We start from the raw sequence: 18,820 nt of genomic DNA on the forward strand, positions 1-18,820 counted from the left end.
TTTTTGTGCCCTTCATCACTCCAATGTGGTATAATTTGTACCATACTTGCACAGGACGAGATGTCCCAAGCCATATGTGTGACTGGGCCTCTGACAGACAAGTAAGCCTGCTCAGGATTAGGCCCAGATTGGAAACTAGGCGGTTGTCTCATACTCTACTGTGGGTCAAGCAGTAGAGAGTGTGCACAGAAAGACTGAATACCCTCTGCGCACCATGGGGGCCTCTGTGAGAAGCAGAGGGAAGAGGGCATGGAAGCGGGTTAGCTAATGGATTCACACACACAAATATACAAGGGCCAAACTGTCTGGTGGAGCAGAACACCATAACCACTGTTCCCCTCCCCGATGACACGCCTGCCTGGAGCACATCAGCTCCATTACGCTTTTCCTTTTACTCAAGATTTCTTTCATTTTAGACTTTGGCCAACAGTGATAAAACCCAATGAAAGAAATAAACAAGGAGTAAGACACAAAATGAAGCAAATCACAGGAGTGACACGTGCTGAATTATAACATGACCAGGTTCACATCAAACTGTATTCCTCACAGCTAGCAGTTCAAAGGCCCATAATGTACACAGGTTTTCTTGCCATCCTACCAGCTTGCTTTACCTTACTGGATCATGAGCAACAAAGCACTAGTCACCGGGGCCATTGCTTCTCCTCAGCTCCAAAGCATGCACTGCTAGGCCCAGTCTCAGTCAAGGTTTATTTCACAACAGAGGCTAACAAACAGAACTCAATCCTTGGCCCCAGGCTTCAGCGCCATCCCTCTCAGGGGTCTCTGGCACTCCAGCATCCGGCAGCCTCAGCCAGCTGTTCCCCTTCCTGGAGCAGCAACCACAGGGCTGCTTCACTGAGCCCCCAGCTCCTTGCTCTAGGGACCCACCACAGGGGCTAGCTCCATTCCACTGTAGCTTTCCCTCCGCAACCTGTCTGAGTCTTTCCTCTCTCCAGATACCAACTAACCACCCTTCATAGGCCCAGATGTAGCCCAGCCCTCTTCAATTAGCTGGATTGGGCTCACCTGCTCCAGTCCAGGAGCACTAGGTCTATCCACAGGGACCAGATACCTTGTGACAACTAGTAACTCATGAGCAAGCTGGCAGGTGAGAGTCCCTTTGGTATCTGTCATGTGGGGAGGGAACCTAAGAAGTCTCTCTCTCACTATTAAACCTCTAAAAAGCTAAAGCTTTTCCACCTTAGCTGGGGGGGGGGGGGTTTCAGAAAAATTCCCTTATTTCCCAAGTTACGTCTCTTCTGTCTCTGAGAAGCCATGTTTAATGGAAACCTGCTTAAAGCTGGTTAGATTTAGAGGATAATCAAACATTTCTTCATTTAAAGACAAGCTCCTAGATTATACTCAACCTAAACCTATGGTATCACAAGAAATGGGCACACTCATACAATAGATTTAAAATGGGGTTTAGCCTCCTTAATATAACAAAAGGATGAAAATGAAATAATTCATTCGCTGCACATAAAAGTTCCAATTATGCTCTAGAGATATTATGCCATGAAACTTTCACAGCTGGTACCCATTGTAGAGTGCTGGGATGGTCGGACAATCAATAGTGTTCCAAAATTTAAAGATCACCCACCTACATTTTCTCTCTTTTATTAAGCACTTTTATGCACTACAGAGCTGATCTATTACCTTTGTGCTCTATTGACAAATATATATTTCAGTATTTTAAAAAGCAGCTAGGAATAAATATTCAAATCAATGCATATTTTGGCACTGACTAAAATGGGAGCAGAATCAGGCCAATATATATTTTTATTCAGCACCCAGAAGCGGGCTAGCTGCTTCAAGTAAAATAGAGACATGGTCTCATCAGTGAAAAGTTTGAAACCTGAAAAATTAGAGTGGTAGCTGTATTAGTCTGTATCAGGGGAAAAAAAATAAAAATAAAAATAAAAATGTGTACTTGTGGCACCTTAGCAACTAAAATTTTTTTGATCATAAGCTTTCGTGAGCTACAGCTCACTTCATCAGATTCATACAGTGGAAAATACAGTAGGAAGATATACATATACATACACACACACACGGAGAATATGAAAAAAAATGTGTTGCCATACCAACTGTAACGAGAACAGCAACCACACAACAAAAACACTAATCTAGGAACCTATCCTTGCAACAAAGCCCGTTGCCAACTGTGTCCACATAACAATTCAGGGGACACCATCATAGGGCCTGATCTCATCAGCCACACCATCAGAGGCTCGTTCACCTGCACATCTACCAATGTGATATATGCCATCATGTGCCAGCAATGCCCCCCTGCCACGTCCATTGGCCAAACTGGACAATCTCTATGCAAAAAAAAAAAGGGGACACAAATCAAAAACCAGTCGGAGAACACTTCAACCTCCGTGGTCACTCAATTTCAGATCTAAAAGTCGCAATTCTCCAACAAAAAAACTTCAGAAACAGAAGCCAATGAAAAACTGCAAAACTGGAATTAATTTGCAAACTGAACACCATTAAATTAGGCTTGAATAAAGACTGGGAGTGGATAGGTCATTATACAAAGTAAAAACTATTTCCCCATGCTAATTTTTTCTCGTACTGTTACTCACACCTCCTTGTGAACTGTTAGAAATGGGCCATCCTGATTATCACTACAAGTTTTTTTTCTCCTGCTGATAATAGCCCACCTTAATTGATTGGTCCCATTACAGTTGGTATGGAAACACCCATTTTTTCATGTTGTGTATATAAAATCTTCCTACTGTATTTTCCACTCCATGCATCCAATGAAGTGGGTTTTAGCCCACGAAAGCTTATGCCCAAATAAATTTGTTAGTCTCTAAGGTGCTATAATTTTTCAATTACACATAACACAAGACAGGCAACAAGTAGTAAGACTAGAGGAGAGAAATGCACAGACTATGTGAGAACTACAAAAATCAGACACCTGATTGCAAAGTTCTCATCTCTACCACCTAGGTGCTCAGATACTTACATCACTCCCATTATTGTAGTACCTAGCCAGGTAGCTGGATAACGAGCTAAGGTATCTGCTATATATTTTCCAACATATTCCAGTTTTAGTGTTTTAACTTTTGCCACCTAAGGGCCCAACCCTGCAATCTTCACTCAGAGCAGCTGTTGCTGTCATAGATAAGAGCCCACTGAAGAATACTCAAGGGCACAAGAGTAACTGGATCACACCACCACTCTCCTTATCCATCCACTATCTCAGTTTCTTCATTTATGGTCTCCACTGAGGTGGCATCCACCGCACTGTAGGCTTGTTCAGCTAAGTATAGGAGAAAATATAAGGGTCTGAAAGCAAATAACTGTCCACTCTGGAGCACCAGATAAAGGAAAACACTGCAGTCAATATTAAATTTAATATATTTGAAATAGATGTTTAGTTGAACATATGTATACAACGTAGCTGAAAACTGAGTTTTTTGCATTAAAATATTTTCATGAGTAACTTGCAAGGCCGTTGCTATTCTCTGAATATCCTGAAGTGTCCTGTTCCCACTGATGTCAGTGGTAGTTTTGCCACTGACCTCTACAGAAGCAAATTCCAAGTTTAGCAGTATTCAGGCTTCCACCATATTCTACGGATAACAATTATCCAAGTCTTTTGGGCTTGATGCCACAACCCTCACTTTCACATGTTGCCCAATAGGCACCAGGACTGCTCACATAAGTAAGGACTGCAAGTCTGCACCCTAAATATGCCTGCACATTGCACAACTCAAAAAAAAACATGGGTTTTTTAAAGTGTTTTGTTTAGGCTCATACATTTTAGTCAAGTACAATAACCCTTCTTAAAAACAAAAAAAGACAGCAATGTTCAAGATAGAAAATTACTCAGAAAAAACTGTTTATATACATTATTTTTCCATTAAAGTCCAGGTGAAGTGTAACAACTAATGTAAACTTTTAATTGGTAAGTATCTTCTCCCTTTCCTTTGCTATTGCTAACTTCTCTGGCAATTTCTTGGTTATTCACATACCACTAGTAAGTTGATAGAAACTGCAACAAGCCTTAAACCCCGCGTTTGATCTCAACATATTCTTTATCACGTTTGTTATGCTCTGCCCTTGCAGCTTCCAGGAACCTTTAACACAAAACATGCTAATAATTTTCAATAGGGTAGATATAACAAAAAGATAGAGCCATTACTTATTGCTAGCGTGTGAGATTTAAGTGTGGTCAATACATACTGTATACTCTAGTAAGCACACTACACTCAGAATATCCAGAAGCCTCTAAATACTACATGGAAAAAACACAGTAACTACTTCAGACACTAGTTAAGATCTGGGGGGCAAATTCTGCCTCCCTTTATGCAGGTGAAAAATCAGGAATAACTGACAGCAGAAGATGGCCCTCACCATTTAAAATGAAAAAAAAAAAAAAAAACAAATCCCACGTCAATGGAGGACTTATTATCAGGCTGTTTTCAAAAAGCAGTTGTTATGGACTAAAAATGCAAGAGTAGTTTAGAAGATAATTCAAACAGAACAGCACAACCCAATTTTCTATATTGCTGTGTTTTTTAGTATACCTTTAAATAAAATCACCCTAATAGGTCCAATTCTATTGGACAAAAAGTGTGGTATAGAAGAGGACAGACACTCAGCTACTACTGTCTGGATTGCATTCCATTTAAAGTCATTTTTACTCCTATTCTGATCATTTGCATGCCACATTTCAGATTTAAACCAATTCATATAGCTATGATAGAAAATCCTGAAACTATGACCACATTGCAGGGCACTGCAGCATTACTATTCCAATTTATTTTTTTAAATCACTTGTATAAGGTGCCAGATTGAAAGCCCTGAAGAATGGCTGGCCCACAGGAAAAACAGAGGCAGCAGTAGGGCTAGATTCACATTGCATGCTCATTTGGCTCAACCCCAGCCAGGTTACTAGTGCAATCTCCAGATCCATTCAAATCCTTAGCCTCTCCACTGAGACTTCTCATAAATATGCCAATTATGATAACAGCTTTTGTGATATGGGCATGTGTTCACTAGAAACTGGATTGACACTAGTTCATTTCACATACTCTCCCAAAATGCCACGTTAATGGCTTTTGGACAATACAGAACTGAGTAGGATCCAAACTGCTGACCTCCAGGCAAACTACTCTATAACCCCAATCAAGTCTTTTTGCCCTGCCCTTTCAGGGGGAAAAAATAATAATAATTTCCATCATACCTGCTCCCTGGTTTCCACATTTTATATTCTATTATACATAATCCATTTAAGAGATTTGTTCCAGAGAGTGCCATGAAAATTCATTTACACCAAGCAACAGAGACCAACTTTATTTCCTAATCAGGTATTCTTTAAAGGGAGGTTGTGTGGGGGGTTTACAGACCCCACACAAAGGCTAAGGGAGTGAAGGAGCAGTACAGGGCCCATTGGGCCCCGCCTCTCAGCAGCTTCAGAACATGCTCCAAAGGAGGGCCTGCTTAAAAGGGGACTCTGACAGTCAAGCAGGAGAAAAGTGAAGGAGAGGCGGTCTGCATGGAGGGAGCCAGTTTGCAGCTTCTGGGACAGAGCAAACCACAGGAGAAGGGTCTCGACTGTGGGTAAGACCTAACTGGGAGGCAGGGGGCTTGACCCTTTTCCCTCCCCTGCTCCCTGACAAGGGAGAATATCTGGGCATTGAGAAGCAAGCTACCCGTTTGCTATCTGAACTGCTGAAACTTATGGGGAAACTCTCTGCTGGGAGGGGGCAGAGTGCTGCAATCATCCTCCAAAATGAAGAGAGAGAACGGGGACGTAGGAAGTGGCTCAGAGGAAGCTGGTCTGGGTTTATCAGCAAGAGACGCTCTTCTCCCCTTTCCCTTGGGTTGGGATCTGGTGGAGAGGGAGGACCCAGGTCTCTCTACCTTCTCCCCACCAGGGAACGACAGACCCTAACTCAGCCACCATGCCCATGGACCATCCAAGCAAGGCCATCTCAGGTCTTTGGGGACTGCTGAGTCGTGGAATACCCACTAGGCCTGCTACCTCCAAGTCAGCCCACTACAAAGGTCCTATTTGGAATTTCAGTTCAATCCTTTGTAACTCGAGATCCAAAATACTGTAGGTTTCATCGTGTAAATCTCATCATGACTTTATTTCAAAATAGTGTTGGGAATTTAACATCCAAGTGAGACTTGGATATCAAATTTATAAATCTGCCAAAATCTCTTGTTTACAAACTAGTCTCTTCACACATTCTGACTGGAATATTATAATGTCTGTCGTCTTCAGTGATAAGAGTCACCACAGGCCAGTCCTCCTCTGGGTCATTGGGATAAAGTGTGATGAATTCATCAGTGCTGTATTTATACAATCGATAAACTCTGATGGTATACTGCAGAGCATATGCAAGAAGAAACATTTCCACCTAGGTTGAAAAAAAAAAATCAATTAGAAAGTAATGCATAGTACTAATGTATATTTTTCCAGGCATGTTGTTATTCTGTATAAGAGGACCCTTAAAATGGAGAATGAAGCTCAGATACTGAGATTCTCTTGCATGAGGAAATTCACTGAAATCCCATCCTATGGATAGGCCATCCTCAGGGTTCAAGTACACAACAATTTCACACTGTGTACTCGTTACACAGTATAGCCAAAATTTTTAATCTCAAGTGCTTAAGGCAGTGAAATAGTTTGTTCGAATGTTTGAAAATCAAGACACTTCATTTCCAAATGAAAGCTGTGTGTTCAAGGCTTTTGAAAGAAATAATGCCACTTATTTCAATGCTTAAGGTACCTAGCTTTAAGCATTCCTGATAGAAAATTGTGGACCTATACCTGTATCATTTCCTGAACATAGGCTACCAACCATTGAATGCTCCTTTACTCCACTGAGACAGATAGGAGTCAGTCCAAGTGCACTAGATGTTCAGAATTCAGTTTAAGACACAACTACAACCGGGTCAGATAGATAGGACTTCCCTTGGACAAAGCCTGAAGTCTTACATTTAAAAAACAAACTGTTTAAAGCACTTTGATATAAATTTGCTTTAGTATAACTAAAGCAGCACTTAATACCTGCTATTATTTTTTAAACTTACACAAGAGAATTGTAAGACAGTGAGGGGGAACCTCTGCTTGATGCTGCTCGTGCTGTACAAGTTGGATTATTTCAGGACTTTAGTTTCTAGTGCTACACATGTTAAAAGCAATAACTCTCTTTATAAAAGAAACAGAATTTTAAAAAATGAGAATGCCTATGCACTCAGAATCCATGTCCCAACTCATCTTTAGATAGTTTAATGTCCCTCAAAGGAGTAAAACAAGGACATGACTGCACAAATAGCTGGAATAGAATTGAATTGTGCCTTTAAGGCACAGCTGTAAAAGCTAAGGCATGGTACTGCCCCAAGAAATGCCAGGAAGAACATAAGCGTTGCACCACCACCACACTTGAAGGTACTCTGGGCATCCACTCACATCTGCACCCAGCCAATTCTTCCAGTTGGAGCAAGGCTGATGGTAATGTGTGTATGCATGCAGGTTAGGACCATTGCCCCCGCCCCATTTTGTAGAGAGACTAGCACTGTCAGCAGCATTAGCCTCTGTAGTCCTTGTGCTCGGCAAGTACAAGAACCTTATTAGGCCTGTTGCCTGCGTGGATGTGAGGTAGCAAAGGAAGGGTTTCCCCCAGTCCTTCCCTCCTGTCTTGTCAACTCATACAGGGTCAGGCGTATTCTGTTCTAGTCATAACTTATCAGAACAGTCTCATTGATTTCAATAGGATGAGTCATCGAGTAAAGTTCAACTCCATGTGAGTAAGGGTGACAAAGCTGGACCCCAAGAAAAGCCAACAAGTTAAAGGCAGGTGATAGCCGACTTTACTTGAAAAGGTGGAACTAAGCACCTAGTCAATGAGAGTTTAGTACAAAAAACTTAAATGGGAACAGGATCCGGCCCTTAGCTATTATTGATTAACAAACGCACAGTTGAGCATTGCACTTAGGGTTTTTATCCTGCAACAAGACTTCTGACGGTAGTTACACTGATTTAAGGAATCTGGTCTTTTGAGATCAGGCTCCCTGATTGTTTTTTTAAATGTTTGTACTACCTTTCACACCAATATCTTCATTAACCAGTTTGTGATCTATACATTAAGTCATGGTTCACTTAGGTAGCTGCAATTCCTCAAGGATGAATTATGCCGTTTTTCAGGTAATCAAGACCAGTAAAAATGTCTAATCAGTCAGACAATGGATTTATTATGCAGTTCTTGTTTCATATACGTTTGCCTTATGTAATTAATTCAGTACTGCTAGCTTTTCATATATTACAATTAATTATATAATATACGTGTACGCACACACACACACACACACACACACCCCTACCTTTATTTTGACATTTTAAATAATTAAAGAGTAATGGCCTTTTCTGGTAATCGTTCAAGACATTAATCTAATTCTTCATTTACTTCATTAAAAAACCTATATGTATAAAAATGAACAAAATTTGTTATCCAGGAGTTATACACTCCAGAAAACAGGGGTTTACAATTACAAGCACAGACCCTTAACTAGATCACCATTAACAAGTACTGCTATTATTCCATTTACTGAGCAGCTACCTTTTTACAAGCATCAAACCACATCAAATTTAAAGCTACCTCAGCTTTGCTGATTTCCCAAAGCATTTCAGAAAGTGTTTTTGTGCTCCGATTAGTTCTGCTTCTACCACAGCATGAAAGTCCTAGACACTAGAAAACTGCCTGTATACTAGAATGCATAAATAGCTCTCCTTACTTGCTCAAGGCCTCCAGTGTGACCTATTTGATTCAAGTGATTATTCATTAGCTGACTAGGGTTGCTGGATGTATCCCGAGCAAACAGTAGCCATGAGAACACGGGGACATTCCTTCCTTTTTTATCATCGTCATATAATTCAATAGCTGTGTTCAGCATCAAAAATTTCACAGCTTCATATAGACTGTACTCCTCCTCTTCATTTGTAAACAATTCATCACAAGCTGTTTGTCTCTCTACAGGACTTTTCATTTCACTCATACTCTCCCACTATAAAAAAAAAACAGGATTATCAGCGTAAGTGACAGCATATCATTCATAATTGCAAAAGGAAAGAAGGACATTTTCAAGTGTAGATTGCCACATTTTCAGCACAGCTACTTTGAATTAGATGTATAAAGGGCTCTCATGCACTTTTTTTTTACTTAAAGATAAAATCCATTTATTTTAAATACTCTCATAGCTGTAGCTGCTGCTGCTGCCTTTTTCCTGTAGCAACAAGTATCTGATGAGGCCGAGATCAACAGAAAGAAAAAGGAAGGGGAAAAAGTAATGGGGTGGAGAGACAGATTCTGATAGAAGAGAGGCAGTAACCTTTTCACTGGCTATAACAGTACCTATAATTTTCATATTCTCCCTGCATCTCAAATACCTACAGTGCTTTAGTTATTTAGCTCCTACTGCATATAACCAAACATTAGCATTTGACGTAGTAAATCTGTGCCTATTTAAAACATTTAAAATAAAATTGTAAACATATGCACACAAAAGACATGAAAAATGGAACCAAAAAAAACAAACATTCTACTAAGCCAGGGGTTCTCAAATTGTGGGTTGGGACCCTAAAGTGGGTTGCAACCCCGTTTTAATGGGGTTGCCAGGGCTGGCTTAGATTTGCTGGGGCCTGTTGACTAAGATGAAGCCCAAGCCCTGCCGTCTGGTGACGAAGATGAAGCCCAAGGGCTTCAGCCCTGGGCAGTAGGGCTCAGGTTATATGCCCCTTGCCTGGAGCTGAAGCCCTTGGGCTTCGGCCCCCCAACCCAGGAAAGTGGCACTTGGGCTTTGGGCCCCCCAACCCGTGGCAGCAAACTCAGGCTTCAGTCCCCACTCCTGAGGTCATGTAGTAATTTTTGTTGTCAGAAGGGGGTCATGGTGCAATGAAGTTTGGCAACTGTTGTACTAAGCAGATTCCAACTGTAAAAAGAAAACAAATCAGATGCTAATCTATAAAGAGTACAGCACTTGGGAAATGTTAGATAAATGATAAATGCTGTAACAGCTATATGTACATACATAAACACACACAAATGATAAGGGGAGTAAAGGATCATTTTGCTATGTAAAGATTCAGTCATTCTATCACTGCTTGCAGCCATCCACCACCCCACTAAGAGCATTTGTCCAACAGGGAACACACCTCTGCTCTCACTAAGGATGTATGGTAAACATGAACCAAAATGAGAGTGAACCTAGAACTATGCATTTCTAGTGATAAAATTTTATGTTGACAACAGACTAGTCTATGCATCAGCTAATTCAAGAAGGGAAAAGAAAGTTCCCACAAATTAGGAAACACAAGAAGATTCATTAAAAATGTCACACTAGTGGTGAAGTATAGTTCCTCACACCCTTCTGGTATCTTATATTTATATGGCACCTTTCATCCCTAAGGCTTCTAAAAACACTTTACATAGTACTATAAATGCAGGAAATCCCTTCACCCCTGGGACTGAGAACAGCAGCTAGGTGGCATGCCAGTAGATCGCCCAACAGCAATAGTGAGGGGGTAGATGGAGGTCTGTCCTGGCACTCAGGTCCAATATTTTCCAACTCCTTAGAAACAAAAGATTTTTCATGCCCATGAAGACTAGAAATGTCCTCTGTTTGTAAGGTCTCATCCAGAAAGCACACCGCTCTTCCCCAAATGAACACTCTTACTTGGAACACAATTATCTATCTAAATAGGGTGAAAGGCTGAATCACCCTCACAGGAGTGTTACACTACCAAGTAGTGCCATATAACATGAATTGTGGCACTAGGTTACTTATTGTATTGCAGTAATCCAACTTACATTGTCTCAAGCTGCCTCCTTCATTATGTGTGTGTTATGTTCATCATAACATGAAGGTTTTATCAGTTCCGTAACTGTATGGCAGGAATATCCTGGCAAAACTGCTCTGGGAATAGGTTAAAGGCTTCCCGCTTTTCTTGTACCTTACCTTTAGGCAAAGAAATACTATGCCTTAACGTGGAAGGGGTGAATTCTAAGATTTAAATATTAATCTAATACTAAAGAATTCTAAATTTCATTTTCTATTCTTAGAAGTTTTCTATTGCCTTTAATTAGTGTCATAAATTCTAGATATGTTAAGTAATTAGTTACCCTTCCTAGAATAATTTTACTCTGCTAGAATTTAGGTTGAATTGGTGGAGAGCTAAACATACTTATTTGTAACTCACTAAGGAAAGTGAACATATAATTTATCCAACCTTCTTCCTTAGAAGTATTAAGTAGTCTTTAATTTCGTCACTTAGTTCTCCCATCTTCCTGCCCAGTTTCTGTCTTAGCTGCCACTGTTTGATCCAATCGTATCTGCTCAGCAGCTTTTCTGGAAGCTACAAAGTTGAGAAAGAAAAACGAGCAACTTATTAAGTCAAATCTTGGAAGTAAAATTGTCAAATTGTGATATTTTACTGAAGATATTGCTACATATTGCTGCTTACCCTCATATATTACTCTCATATAATACCCTCATATATTCTTCAAAAAAGCGGACGTGTACAAAAAGTATACACCACCATTTTTTGCCCTTTTTTTTAAAAAAAGAATGAGCTTGTCGCATCTCCTGTTGGACAATAGCTAGAATTAAAATCAGCAGCTGGGAGATTAGCCTGTTACCAGGCCACGAGCCAGCCACAGATCCTTTCCAATGGCACAAATTTAATTAAAGCTCAGGTGAATGGTGACAGTCACCAACTGCTGGTGGTTTGAGGGACTATGTGAAATTAATATTGGTTCAGTTCCACATTAAAAATTTTTTATATATATATATATATATATATATATATATATATATATATATATATATATATATATATATATATATATATATATATATAGTGAGTGAGTGAGTGAGTGAGTGAGTGACGGGGCAAGGCCAGATGGCTATAGAAAAGTAGTGGGAGATAGATATATTGGCTCCAGGCTAAACAAATCCCTGGTACCAGGTTAAGTGAAATGGAAGCTGTTCCAGGTCAATTAAGACACCTGGGGCCAATTAAGAACTTTCCAGAAGGCAGGGAGAAGGCTAGGTTGACTGGGACACCTGAAGCCAATCAGGGGCTGGCTGAAACTAGTTAAAAGCCTCCCAGTTAGTCAGGTGGGTGTGCATGTCAGGAGCTGTGGGAAGAAGTTGCGCTGTTGGAGAGACTGAGTAGTACACACCATATCAGGCACAAGGAAGGAGGCCCTGAGGTAAGGGTGAAGTGGAGCTTGAGGAAGTGAGGGCTGCTGTGGGGGAAGTAGCCCAGGGAATTGGACATGTCATGTTTCTAAAAGGTCAGCTACCATAGCTGATACTATCAGGGTCCCTGGGCTGGAGCCCGGAGTAGAGGGTGGGCCCGGACTCCCCCCCCTTCCACCTTTGCCCCCTGTTTAATCACTGAGACTGGGAGACAACAGAGACTGTGCAAGGAAGGATAGCTTCTCCTCACCTCCCTCGCTGGCTTATGATGAAAATGATTCAGTAGACTGTGACCCTTGTCTCTAGAGAAAGAAGAGAGTTACGTGGAGAGTCACAAAAAGAAAAGGAGTACTTGTGGCACCTTAGAGACTAACAAATTTATTAGAGCATAAGCTTTCGTGAGCTACAGCTCACTTCATCGGATGCATTTGGTGGAAAAAACAGAGGAGAGATTTATATACACACACCAGGTATGTGTATATGTGTATGTGTATATAAATCTCTCCTCTGTTTTTTCCACCAAATGCATCTGATGAAGTGAGCTGTAGCTCACGAAAGCTTATGCTCTAATAAATTTGTTAGTCTCTAAGGTGCCACAAGTACTCCTTTTCTTCTTGCGAATACAGACTAACATGGCTGCTACTCTGAAACCTGTGGAGGGTCACAGTGAGCCTCTGCGGCTAGCGAAATCCGCCAGGCAACACGGGTCCCACGGAGGCAAGGACAGAGCTTTGTCACAATATACATACACATACACACACACTTAGTAGACAGGCCAAGGACTGAATGGGGGATGAGGACTCTGCTAGTGGCATAACACCGACCACTAAAAACAGACCACTTCGGCAACCTAAATAAAGCTAAGGTAAGGCCAAGGGTTCCCCCCTCAATATTATGAATATTTTGTAGTTTTCAATATTCTTGAAGGAAGGCAAAAAGTTTTAGAAAATTGCAAAATATTGTAATTAACTCTTGCCTTCTATTTATCCTTTTATATTTTGGCCTACATGCCCAACCTGCACTTAAGGGGTTTCTTAAAACCTTATAATCAGCACAGCTTATGCTCATGCTGAATGACAAAGATCTGCAGCGACTGTGAATTAACTGTCAAATACTAATGAGCTGAAATATAGTATTCAAAATTTGGTCCTAAATCAGTTTTAAGCGGCTTGAGAAAACAGTCCGAAGAAATACATATTCAACCCAAAGTGTCTGGTGTAACTGAACTCTAGAAGCAGTTAACATATGATCAAAGAAAGGCAGACTTGGTTTAAGATTTTCCTTGAAAGAAAAGGAAGGGATAACTTAGAAGATGCTAGCATCCACATCTGCGTAGATCCTGATTTCTTAAAAATGTAAATTTTACCGTAACAGCATAGAACGATGATTTACTCACCTTGTAGTTACTTGAGTTCTTCAAGATACGCATGGACACTAAGGAGCTTCCATAGGGTCAAAAGAAGAACCCGAGGGGCTGTGCAGATCCAGAGGGACAGCTGGTGCACAGACAATCCAGGAAGTTTTTGAAGAGTGTTGGGAACAACTTCCTGGTGCTAGTGCTGGAGGAACCAACTAGGGGCCGTGCTCCTCTTGACCTGATGCTCACTAGCAAGGAAGAACTGGTAGGGGAAGTAGGAGTGGCTGGCAACGTGGGCAGCAGTGACCATGAGATGGTTTGAGTTCAGGATCCTGATAGGAAGGAAGGAAGGAAGGAAGGAGAGCAGCAGAATACGGACCCTGGATTTCAGAAAAGCAGACTGACTCCCTCAGAGAACTGATGGGCAGGATCCCCTGAGAAGCTAACATGAGAGGAAAAAGGAGTCCAGGAGAGCTACCTGTATTTTTAAAGAAGCCTTATTGAAGGCACAGGAACAAACCATCCAGATGTGCAGAAAGAATAGCAAATATGGCAGGCAGGCAACCACCTTGGCTTAACAGAGAAATCTTTGGTGAGCTTAAACAAAAAGAAAGCTTACAAAAAGCAGAAACTTGGACAGATGACTAGGGAGGAGTATAAGAATATTGCTAGAGCATGCAGGGGTATAATCAGGAAGGCCAAGGCACGATTGGAGTTGCAGCTAGTAAGGGATGTGAAGGGAAACGTGAAGGGTTTCTACAGGTATGTTAGCAACAGAAGGTGGTCAGGGAAAGTGTGGGACCCTTACTGAATGGGGGAGGCAACCTAATGACAGATGATGTGGAAAAAGCTGAAGTAATCAATGCTTTTTTTTGCCTCTGTCTTCACAGAGGAGGTCAGCTCCCAGACTGCTGCACTGGGCAGCCCAGCATGGGGAAGCAGTGAGCAGCCCTCAGTGGTGAAAGAACAGGTTAAGGACTATTTAGAGAAGTTGGACATGCACAATTCCATGGGGCCGGATGCAATGCATCCGAGAGTGTGGATGGAGTTGGCTGATGTGATTGCAAACCCATTGGCCATTATCTCTGAAAGCTCGTGGCAATCGGGGAGGTCAGGGACAATTGGAAAAAAACAAATATAGTGCCCATCTTTAAAAAAGGGAAGAAGGAGAATACAGAGAACAGACCAATCAGCCTTAACTCAGTTCCTGGAAAAATCATGGAGCAGGTCCTCAAGGAATCCATTTTGAAGCACTTGGAGGGGAGGAAGGTGATCAGGAACAGTCAACATGGATTCACCAAAGGCAAGTCATACCTGACCAACCTGATTGCCTTCTATGATGAGATAACTGGCTCTGTGGATATAGGGAAAGCAGTGGACTCCTATTCTGATCATTTGCATGCCACATTTCACATTTAAACATACACGATAAATCTTGACTTTAGCAAAGCTTTTGATACGGTCTCCCACAGTATTCTTGCCAGCAAGTTAAAGTATGGATTGGATGAATGGACCTGCTCAACAGGTTAACGGCTCAATGGCTAATTGGCAGCCAGTATCAAGCGGAGTGCCCCAGGGGTCTGTCCTGGAGCTGGTTTTGTTCAACATCTTTATTAATGATCTGGATGATGGGATGGACTGCACCCTCGGCAAGTTCGCGGATGACACTAAGCTGGAGGATGGGGATAGGGTCCAGAGCAGGGGTGGGCAAACTACGGCCCAGATCCAGCCCGCAAGCCGTTTTAAGCTGGCCCACTAGCTCCAGCACCACGAGGCTCCCGAAAGCCGCAGCATGGTCCCACTCTGGGGCGCAAGGTTGGAAGCCGCAGTATGCGGCTCCTGGAAGCAACTGCATGGCTCTGGGGTGCAAGGTCAGGGGCTGCTCCATGCGTAGGATCCGGAGAAGGGACATGCCACTGCTTCCGGGAGCTGCTTGATTTAAGTGCCACTTGGAGCCTACACCCGAGTCTCTCCCCACGCCCCAACCCCCTGCCCCAGCCCTGTTTCCCCTCCCGCTCTCCAAACCCCTCGAACCCAGCACAGAGCAACCTCCTGTACCCCAAACTCCTCATCCCCAGCCACACCCCAGAGCCCGCACTAACTAGAGCCCTCACCCCAACCCCAATTTTGTGAGCATTCATGGCCTGCCATACAATTTCTATTCCCCGACGTGGCCCTCAGGCCAAAAAGTTTGCCTGCCCCTGGTCCAGAGTGACCTAGACAAACTGGAGGATTGGGCTAAAAGAACTCTGAGGGTCAACAAGGACAAGTGCAGAGTCCTGCAGAAAAGGACCTGGGGATTACAGTGGACAAGAAGCTGGATACGAGTCAACAGTGTGCCCTTGTTGCCAAGAAGGCTAATGGCATATTGGGCTGCATTAGTAGGAGCATTGCGAGCAGATCAAGGGAAGTGACTATTCCCTGCTATTCGGCTCTGATGAGGCCACATCTGGAGTATTGCGTCCAGTTTTGCCCCCCCCCCCACTACAGAAGGGATGTGGACAAATTTGAGAGTCCAGGAGAGGGCAATGAAAATGACGGCACACATGATTTATGAGGAGAGGCTTAGGGAACTGGGCTTACTTAGTCTGCAGAAGAGAAGAGTGAGGGGGAATTTGATAGCAGCCTTCAACTGCCTGAAGTGGGGTTCCAAAGAGGATGGAGCTAGTTGTTCTCAGTGGTGGCCGATGACGGAACAAGGAGTAATGGTTTCAAGTTGCAGTGCGAGAGGTCTAGGTTGGATATTAGGCAAAACTTTCACAAGGAGGATGGTGAAGCACTGAATGGGTTACTTCGGGAGGTGGTGGAATCTCAATCCTGAGAGGTTTTTAAGGCCCAGCTTGACAAAGCCCTGGCTGGGATGATTTAGTTGGGGTTGGTTCTGCTTTGAGCAGGGGGTTGGACTAGATCTCCTGAGGTCTCTTCCAGTCCTAATCTTCTATGATTCTAGAAGACCCTGTCAAAATGCTGGTTTCAAGGATAGCAGTGGCTGGGAAGGGAAAAACTACTGACCCTGTCCACCCTTTGTGTCTCCTCTGATGCTTGCACAGGTAGTGTGTACTGTCACTGATGATAAAAAGCAGGGCTAGTCATCTGAACCGCAGCTTATTGGTCTCCTCTTGACTCCAGATGCATAAATACCAAGCAATCGCAGTGGACTCAGGATTCTTTCAACAGTTAGAGAGTGTTATCCATCGTAGCACTGAAGAAAATAGTGGTCTCAAATCGAGGGTCCTCCACTGTCAGTTCAGACTCAAGAATTTCCAAAGACAGCCACGGTAAGTTTCATTACTAAAGCAGTCACCAGGGATCTCACTGCCACATCTACTACCTCTTGGGCAGTCTGAAGTGACAATCTCATTACTAGATTTCCTTTGTCAATCACGGCCTGAAACTGGTCTTTAGTGTCCTAAGGCACCTTATCAGTGAACCCAGACAGCAGGTCATAGATGGTAAAAATCATACTTTACCAACAGAGCTTGTCAATTTGAGACTCAGAATTTCAGAGGCCAAGAAATATACCTTTATCCCAAAGAAACCAAGCTTCTCTCTCTCTCGTGGGCAGTGGGTTACTCCTAGACACTATTTTTAAGAAGTCCCTTGTATTGTACTGTTGCTGCAGATGTAGATAGATAGCAGTATTGCTGTCAGAAGTTACAAAACAGCTTTTCAGCAGACGTACACAGACAGTTATCACATTTGGGAAGTTTTAAAACTGGATTTAAGTAAAGGGATTAAAACTTTATTGTCTCAAAAGTAGTAGAGAATTAGGGCACCGAGCCTTTCTATACCAAAACAGTTCTGCAATTAAGATATACAACTATGACTGTACAATAAAGGAAACAAAATATCCATTTACTACTTACAAGTGCATTTGGCATTACTTATACTTTACCTTGAGTTTTTATTGTAACATTCAAAACATGTAAGAGTTCCTCAATTGCCCTTTTTAAGGGTACTTTCAATTTGTCTCATTAATGAAGTACCTGAAGCAATCAGAATTTTCACGATAGCATTGTAACAAGAGCACTGTTCAACTGCCAAATACTTTGGCTTGGCTTGATTTAGAGCATCATATGATAATTTTGACCAAACTTCGCAAACAATGAAAAACATGTGTCATGGGTTCTGAACCTTGTGTATTAGACCACAGAATCTACACAGCTTCTAATAGCAAACCCTTCTTTTTTGAAAAGTGAATTTACTGCTGGTGAAACAGAATGCAAGTATCAAAAGCTGTAACAGTCTATTCACAGAGGTAGTACAGAAACATTTGACATAACAAGCTTCACCATACTACCAATGCACCTCCAACTTGATGCAGGGAAGAGAACAGAGCTATAGGTGTATGAGGGAGTTACTGAACTCAATATCTTTCCCTTAATACCAAAAGATTAAGGTTTCTAAGAGGAACAATAAATTTAATCTCAAGGTAGTTATTCACAAACTGTTGAAGCTGCACTGACGATTAATTCAATAGAAATCTCAAATATTTAATTGAAATTAAGGCATATTAATTCTTTTGAATATTGTCACAAACACAATAAATTCTATACGACTTTCATGCAATATAAAATAAAGGAACCAAAAACAGTAGTTAAGGATGGATGGTCCTGTGGTTAAATAACTGGGCTGTGACTAAGGAGACTTGGGTTCAGTGCCCAGCTCTAAGAATCCCTTTATCTCTCTCTCTGCCTCAATTTCCCACCCCCATCTTTAAAACTGGATTAATAGTTGTGACAGATATTGCAACTCCATGCAGTATCTTCAGGGGACCACTGTATTAAATTTATGAATGGCTTATATGTGAATATGCTACCGAATGGGAGAGGGTTACCACAGCTCCTCTAGGAGCTAAAAACAGTATGTGTGCACGCGTGCGTGGTGGGAGTGTGATTAAGGCACATCACTGACACTACAACTCTAGAGATGTACGACTCCCTGGGGAGACTGGTTCAAACAGAGTTTTCCAGAGCCTCAAACAGTGATTTTGGTATAAAAAGCTGAGTTTTGAACTGACAGACGGCCTTCCTTATAATCCAACAAATGAATCTGAGCTTTTGTCCAAGGGGTCTGATATCCTGCTGAAGGGTTGGAACGACGTTGCCCTATTAGGCCCATAAGACAGAGGGGCTATTTCTGGTATGTTTATTGATAAGCATGTAGGAACTTGTGTATGTATTCTGTGCAAAGCTTTTGCCCCAAGAATAAATGGGCCTGTTGAGAAAGAGCTGTGTG

At 42.0% G+C, this 18,820-nt stretch overlaps 1 protein-coding gene across 5 annotated transcripts in view; it reads right to left on the reverse strand.

Annotated features, from left to right (window-relative positions):
- Nucleotides 1–3,351: 3,351 nt before the first annotated feature.
- Nucleotides 3,352–18,820, reverse strand: part of OTULIN (OTU deubiquitinase with linear linkage specificity) — a 54,572-nt gene continuing 39,103 nt past the window's right edge. For all 5 annotated transcript variants that reach the window (XM_043508454.1, XM_038389928.2, XM_038389930.2 and 2 more), the window contains 3 exons: nt 11,252–11,377; nt 8,761–9,030; nt 3,352–6,383 (listed from right to left, as the gene is read on the reverse strand). In XM_043508454.1, the coding sequence (XP_043364389.1) occupies nt 6,189–6,383; nt 8,761–9,030; nt 11,252–11,377 (591 nt within the window). In that variant the 3' untranslated portion in view covers nt 3,352–6,188. The remainder of the gene's footprint in view (nt 6,384–8,760; nt 9,031–11,251; nt 11,378–18,820) is intronic.

Source organism: Dermochelys coriacea, chromosome 2 (assembly GCF_009764565.3).
Source record: "Dermochelys coriacea isolate rDerCor1 chromosome 2, rDerCor1.pri.v4, whole genome shotgun sequence".
Classification (NCBI taxonomy): Eukaryota; Metazoa; Chordata; order Testudines; family Dermochelyidae; genus Dermochelys; species Dermochelys coriacea.